At 33.2% G+C, this 7,892-nt stretch overlaps 1 protein-coding gene across 1 annotated transcript; it reads right to left on the reverse strand.

The window, feature by feature from the left end:
* Nucleotides 1-228: 228 nt before the first annotated feature.
* Nucleotides 229-1,964, reverse strand: LOC150035250 (uncharacterized). Its single transcript, XM_090315286.1, has 6 exons — nucleotides 1,816-1,964; nucleotides 1,477-1,719; nucleotides 1,204-1,376; nucleotides 962-1,097; nucleotides 595-862; nucleotides 229-447 (listed from the first exon to the last, which is right to left on the reverse strand). Exons 1-6 carry the CDS (start codon nucleotides 1,962-1,964, stop codon nucleotides 229-231), a joined length of 1,188 nt encoding a protein of 395 aa, XP_090171412.1.
* Between the last annotated feature and the right edge of the window lie 5,928 nt (nucleotides 1,965-7,892).

Raw genomic sequence — 7,892 nt, forward strand, 5'->3', positions numbered from 1 at the left:
TAAAATATTTTCAAGCTATCAGTGAAAACAAAAAATATCAGTGAAAACAAAAGTTATCAGTGATAGCTTCTATCACTGATAACATGTTATCAATGACAGAAGTTATCACTGATAACATGTTATTAATGATATTTTCTAATAGTTAAGGTATTTGTATCTTGAAGCTTCTTGACTGAGCAACTCAGACTCTGCCCAACTAGTCAAAACAGTCTTCATGGATAATGTTGATTAACCTTTTTCATAAAACCAATTTTGAAGTATTTGTCTAATATAATCAAGTAATGATGCAACAGGGAACTCCCTAGGCTCTTTCAAAATATTATTCAAGTACTCTGAAATATTAGTAGTCATCATATTATACCTTCTTCTCCTAGAATGCGCACGTGCCCACTTCTTAAAACAAACTTTACTGAGATATTCCCGAATTGTAGGATATATTGATTCCATCTATTTCATATAAAACTCGAACTTATCAATTGTATAAGCTTTTGCACAACTATAATATAGGTCATCAATTAAAGAATCCTTATAAATCAACTTCATATTTTGCAAAAGGTATCATAATTAAACACAATACTCAACATTTGGAAAAACATTCATAACACCTTTCGAAATACTAAAATGTCGATCAGAAATAATGACTAATCTTTTTCGTTCACCAAACCTTTTCTTTAAATTCTCAAAAAACCATCTCCAGGATGCATCATTTTCAGAATCAACAATACTAAAAGCAAGAGGAAAAATCTGATTGTCACCGTCGATTGTTGAAGCCGTCAAAAGAGTCCCAGCATATTTACATTTCAAGAATGTCCCATCAACTAATATATTAGGCCTACAATGCTTCCAACCCTCAATTGATGCTCTAATAGCCATATAACATTACTTAAAATGCCCATTTATGTTAGCTTCATAGGCAGTGAATGTACCTAAAAGAAGAAAATAAACAACTAAGCCAGATTACAAAAGGTATATAATTGATTGATGTCTACCATCAATAGCTTCTATCACTGGTTGCAGTCCATCACCAATAGCTTCCATTATTTTCAGGTTATCAATGATGGAAAATATCAGTGATAGACTCCAATCAATGATAGGAACTATCATTGATAGATCATATAATAAGTCAGAAACAAGAAACTTGGATTCTTTCATCTAACTTCATAAAAAACTTTGGAATCAAAGCATATGATTCGCATGCATCGCCTTTTAAAAACTCCATTATTTGCTCTTTTGCCCTCCATGATTTATAATAGCTAATAGTTACTCCAAATTCCTTATGGACTTTATTTACAATATTACTAGGAGAGGAGGTATGACAATAACTAAATCTAAAATCATTTTTCAAATATTTAACTATTAAGGACGAAGAAGCTTGCCTATGACAAGTTTGAATACTTTTTATAGAACAATCATGAATATCAATAAACTTCCTAAGCATGAATATCAATAAGCTTGTAACGGGATGCCCTCACATACCATTGACAACCATCTTGAACACATCGAAACACAATTGCTCTTGAATTTGACGTTATAGTCTTAAATTCAAAATTCTTCTTAACCGTTATCAAGTAAAAACAATTTGATAAAATCTCTTTACTAGCAAACACATCTTTTTCTTTCAAATCACGAGCAATATGTATATCCCTAATCACTTGGAAATCACTATCATCAATCATAGGTTTAGAAGAAGGAATAGTAGACAAATCATTCTCAGCTCCACTAGAAACAACATTAGAAGACACTTCCAAACATGAACTACTGGCATGAGCAACCAAAGGATGTCATGTATTGTGTTCCTTAACTACAGCCAAAAACCAAGCTATATCCTTATCTTCACAAATTTGAACTACATTTTGAACCTCATTCATAACAAAATCTAATAAAACTAAAAGTTCTATAGAAGACATAGATACATCCAAATAAATATCCGTAACTATTAAACCCATAAAATCTTCAAAAACCATTATATCATCTACTAAAACTCTAGTAGATTTGTAATTCACATAATAATGTTTTCCATTCCATATTCCACTATAAAAAATAACTATCGGAATAACCATGTTTTAAAATTCCTGCAAAAGTAAAATAAAACCTCTTGAATAACAATATCAATAGGTTATAATATCTATCAAAAGCAAATATAAATCTATTAATATCATTGATACAAGTCTAAAACTAGGCATGTCTTTTAATGGATATCAATAAAAAATAATGAATAAATAAAAAATGATACCAATCACATATATTCTATCAGTGATAGACATTATCAATGATAGCCACTGATATCTTCCAATTGATGACAGTAGCTTCTAAACCCTAAGTTAATACATTGTAGCAGAAAATCATAAATGTCAAACAAAAAGCCAAGATAGCTGTATATCAAATCTAAAAATATCAAACATCAAAATCCACTGATATGTTTATAGAAAGAATATACAGTATCAAATGAAAGAGTGAATAATGCAAGCCTAACTTAATTAATCAATCAAAACTCAAAATATCAAAGAAAAAGTAAACAGCGCAATGAACAAAGCAAAATTTCATGAAAGCACACAAACTCCACTCACAATCCATTATGTTCACATTGAGCTGAAGAAATCATTAGGTTCTTGAGAAAAAGAGAAAGAAAAGACTAAATGAGCTGAAGAAATCGAGGGAAAAATTGAAAAACTGAATCGAAAAAACAAGAACGCTAAAAGAAAAAAAACTCCTAATCGAAGATGAAATCGAAAAAAGAAAAATGAACTCACGAATTGGAATTGATCGAAGTATCACGAAGTTTCACGAATGGGATTTCATGGAGATTGATTCATCGACTAATGTTTCACCGTGAAAGAAAGAGGAAAGTATTCACGAACGACAATTTGAAAAAGGAAAGCTAATAAAGGGAAAGAGAGGGTAAATTTGGAATTTCAAAAAAAGTAATAGCTTGATCGATCAATGTTTACTATATTAGCAAATATTTGAAATGTGGTATATATGATCAGTTTTTTTCCCATTTGTATTATTCGATACAAATTTCCTATAATCTATAGGTTGTATTTCTCTCAATAATGTGTGGTATTTAATATAAATCAAATTTATATTAAATTTAATTATATGAATCCAATTCATATAATTAATACTTGAATCATATTCAAATATTTAATTCCTCTTAAAATAAACTTTATATCATAATGTATCAAATATATTATATTAATTATATCACACATATAATTAATTTAAATTAATTATATCACATATAGTTAATTCCCTCAGTTAATTTAAACAATCAAATTACTCCAAAATTAATTCTCAATAATCCCTATTGAGCTACAGAGGGGACCTTATGGACTTGTAGATTTAAACTTCAATGGTATTTGAATAATTAATTAAACTCCTTTAATTAAATTATTTAACTTCCATTAACTGTTGGTCACTCCACTAAAGACTGACAACTGCACTATTTGCACTATAGATATATTTCTGTGTCCATTGGATATAACCTGTCAATAGTGCGATGACTCTTCACAAATTGTTCGTAAGTACAGCTGGGCTAAATTTATTGTTTTTACCCTTGTAGTTACATATAACTTCTTAAGTACCATTGATTCCTCTAATGAACAATAACTCATACCCAACTATGACCAAACCCCTCTCGGGCCAAGAGAGGATTGTTGGAATTTGTGTCCTAAACTTCTTATATTCTTGTAGTTTGTAAACATTGTATAAACAAATTTTTATTTTATGAGTGTATACTTAATCCAATAAACTAAGATCCTAGGTTATTTAAACAAGTATGTAGAGACATACAGGTGGATCTTGTTTAAATAATAAACTAAATGGTCTGTAGTAGATGGATAAGGCTAGGTACCTTATTCTGGCGACACTGCAGAGATGATTCGCTTTGTAGATGTTATAAGTATTGTAAAGTACTACAAATGATCTGATCCTAATCATTCATGTGGAGACATGTGAGCGAGGGTATCCTATATAAAGAGTTGTATAAGGCCAAACCACGAAATGATTAGTCTTATTATATAACACCATTAATAGTAGAGACTTATATTTCACCAAGATGACCATAGGTGACATGACCTGAATCCTGAGTGAGTTGTGAACTCCTGCTCATGAAGACGGTCCTTTGATTTGTATGGGTGAGAGTGGCTAGATTGCTAACTCAACAAGCCTACCATTTTGGAGATTCGTCTGATTGGGGAGCTGAGAACACAACTACACAAGACGAAATTCACTCATTCTCTAATGTCGCGTAAATAGATAAATTGCTCCTTAAGAGCTGATTCCAAGGCCTGAACAATGTGGCCACACCCTCTCTTGGCCCGAGAGGGACTTGGTTATAATTGGACTATGATTTATTGTTCATTATAGGAATCATTGGTACTTAAGGAGTTAGATGTAACTATAGGGGCAAAAAGGTAATCTTGGCCCAGCTGTACTTACGAGCAATTTGTGAAGGGTCATTTCCTTATTTGTTAGTATATCCAATGGACACAAAAATATATCTGTAGTGCAAAGAGTGCAATTGTTGATCTTTAGTGGAGTGATCGATAGTTAATGAATGTTCGATAATTTAACTAAAGAGTTTAATTAATTTTCCAAGTACCATTGGAGCTTCAATCTACAGGTCCGAAAGGTCCCCTCTGTAGTGCAATAGGGATTTAATTGATAATTAATTTTTGGTTAATTTGAATTGTTCGAATTAACTGAGAAAAATTAATTATATATGATATAATTATTTAAATTAATTATATGTGATATAATTAATATAATGTATTAGATACATTATAATTTAAAGTATTTTGAAAGATTTTTGAATATGATTCCAATACTAATTATATGAATGAGATTCATATAATTAAATTTAATATAAATATGATTTATGTTAAATACCATAAACAGTTGAGAGAAATTAAATATTTGAATATGATTCGAATATTAATTATACGGATGAGATCCATATAACTAAATTTTTGTATAAATATGATTTATATTAAATACAATGTGGCCACACCCTCTCTTCGCCTAATTCTCTCAGCCAATACGTGTAGTGCAGGGAGTTGGAAAAGTGGCCGTCTTCTTCCATTTTTTATGGATCTCTCATTCACCCTGCAAGAGAATATAGAGAAGAGTTCATAATGAAAAAACTTATTCTCCTCCCTTACATCCTCTTTTTCTCTCTTCTAAGAATTCAAGCAAAGCTCACAACTTTTTCTTGAATTCTTAATTCCCAAGTGAATACAGAGGGTTCTCAAGTGGCAGTACACAATTGGGATTTCGTTTTGGAATCATTCGTGATCCGGATCTAGAAGGATTTAGTGAAGAAAATTGACTTCAAGGGTAAGTGCCTTCTTCTTTCTTAATTCCTATGTAAAAGCATGTTGGAATTAGATTTAATTAATACATAATCAGCTTCTTTTTTCTGTTCTATAATTAAAGTTCTGTGAAAAAAAAAAATGGGAACGATCCCCACTTCCGCATAGAAAACTTCATCGATTTCCTGTCAAGGGTGTGGCGCCACATTGTTCAAGTCTCGAAATGAGCCTTTAATGGAGAAATTTATCTACTTACCCCAACGTTAGGGTAGAGGTGAATTTTGTCTTGTATAGCTATGTTCCCAACTCCCCAATCAGATGAATCCCCAAAATGGTAGGCTTATTAAGTCAACGATCTGGCAACTCTCACCCATACAAATCAAAAGACCGTCTTCATATGCAGAAGTTCACATCTCACTCAGGATTCAGGTCATGTCACCTATGGTCATCCTGGTGAAATATAAGTCTCTATTATTAACGGTGTTATATAATGAGACTATTCATTTCGTGGTCCGGTCTTATATAAACCCCTTTGTATAGTACACCTCTGCTCATATGTCTCTACATAAATGATCAAGATCATATCATTTGTAGTACTTTACAACAACTGTAACATCTACAAAGCAAGTCGTATTCGTAGCATCACCAGGATAAGGTACACAACCTTATCTATCTACTACAGACCATTTAAGTTATCACTTAAATATGATCCACATGTATGTCTCTATATACATGTTTAAGCTACATAAGATAACCTCAGATGTTAGTTTGTTGGTTTTGTGGGTTAATGTTACTAAATGTCGAATATAATACCTCATATTTTATTAAATAAATAAATCGTTTGTACATTACAATTACAAACTACAAGACCCACGAGAGTTAGGGCATCAACCCCAATAATCTCCCATTTTTCTAAAGCTAATGGGGTGTACATCATAAAAGTCATAGGAATATAAAAGTACACAAAAAAATAAACTCAAGCACAATACACATCTAGTACAAAATTTCCCACTTGCTCTAGACTAAAGATGGCCTATCCCATAGACCTATACTCTGCAGGTGATCCTCAAACACCTTAGCCATTGGGTTCTTTGTAAATAGATCAACAACGTTATGCTCTGAATCTATTTGTGTGATGATCATGTCCCCTCGACGCACAATCTCTCAAATGAGATGATACTTCTCTCTATGTGCTTCTCGCATTTGTGACTCCTCAGATTTCGAGAATTAGCCACAACACCATTATTATCACAATAAAGAGTGATAGGCTTAGACATGTCTAAAACCATTTCTAGATCAATCAGAAACTTCCTGAGCCACACAGCTTCCTTAGCAGCTTCACAAACCACCACGTTGTTAGCCTCCATAGTGGAGTCAACAATGCACTCCTGCTTGGTGCTCCTCTAGACTACTACCCCTTTATTAAAAGTTAACATTGATCCTGATGTGGATTTCCTAGAATTCTTATCAGTCTGGAAATCAGAGCCTAAGTATCCTGTAAGGATCAGATCCTTAGAACCATACAAGAGCATGTAGTCCCCCTTTCTCCATAGATACTTGAGGATGCTCTTAATGACAATCTAGTGATCAAATCCTAGATTATATTGATATCTACTTGTTGAGATTGGTGTTCTAATTCCCCCGAAGTCTCGTTGTTTTGTAAAGATACACATTGTTTAATGAATGAAGTGTTATTTAATTCTGACATTTACTCATATCCAATAAACAAAGCTCTTTGGTTATCTTATGTGAACTTAAGCATGTATATGTGATATACAAGTGGATCATGCCTTAAGTGATAACCTAAATAGGTTTTTAGGATAAGGATTAAGGTGGGATACCTGATCCTGGTGACATTACGGATACGACCACTTTGTAGAGGTTTGAAAGTGTTGTAAACTACTATAGATGGTAGATCCTTACTATTCATGTGGAGACGTGCGAGCGGGGGTGTCCTACACAAAGAGTTTGTATAAGACCTGGACCACGAGATGACTAGACTCTGTATATATTGCTATTGATACTAGAGACTTACATCTCACCTAAACGACCATAGGTGACACGACCTCAATCCTGAGTGTTTTGGGAACTCCTGCCTTTGAGGGCGGTTCTTTGATTAGTATGGGTGAGAGTGGCCAGATTTCCAACTCAACATGCCTACCTTTCTGGAGACTTGTCTGATTTGAGAGTTGGGAACTCAATCCACAAGATGGAATTAACTCCTTTCCCGAAGTAGGGATAAGTAGAGAGATTGCTCCCTTAAGGGTTGATTCCGGGGCTTGAACATAGTGGCCCCAACTTCTCTTTGGAAGAGAAGACTTAGTCATAGTAGGATTATGACTTATGTTCATTAGAGGGATTAGTGGTACTTAAGGAGACAAATGTAACTACAGGGGCATAACGCTTATTGGCCTAGTTGTACTTACGAGCGATCTGTGAAGGGTTGTTGCACTATTGATTGGTTAAGATGGACACATAATATATCTGTGGTAAGGAGAGTTCAGTTGTCGGTCTTTAGTGGAGTGCCTGACAGTTAATGGATGGTGGATCTCGTGACTAAAGAGTTTAGTCAGTTATTCA

This window comes from Benincasa hispida, chromosome 7 (genome assembly GCF_027475165.1).
Source record: "Benincasa hispida cultivar pf3 chromosome 7, pf3_genome.v1.1, whole genome shotgun sequence".
Lineage (NCBI taxonomy): Eukaryota > Viridiplantae > Streptophyta > Magnoliopsida > Cucurbitales > Cucurbitaceae > Benincasa > Benincasa hispida.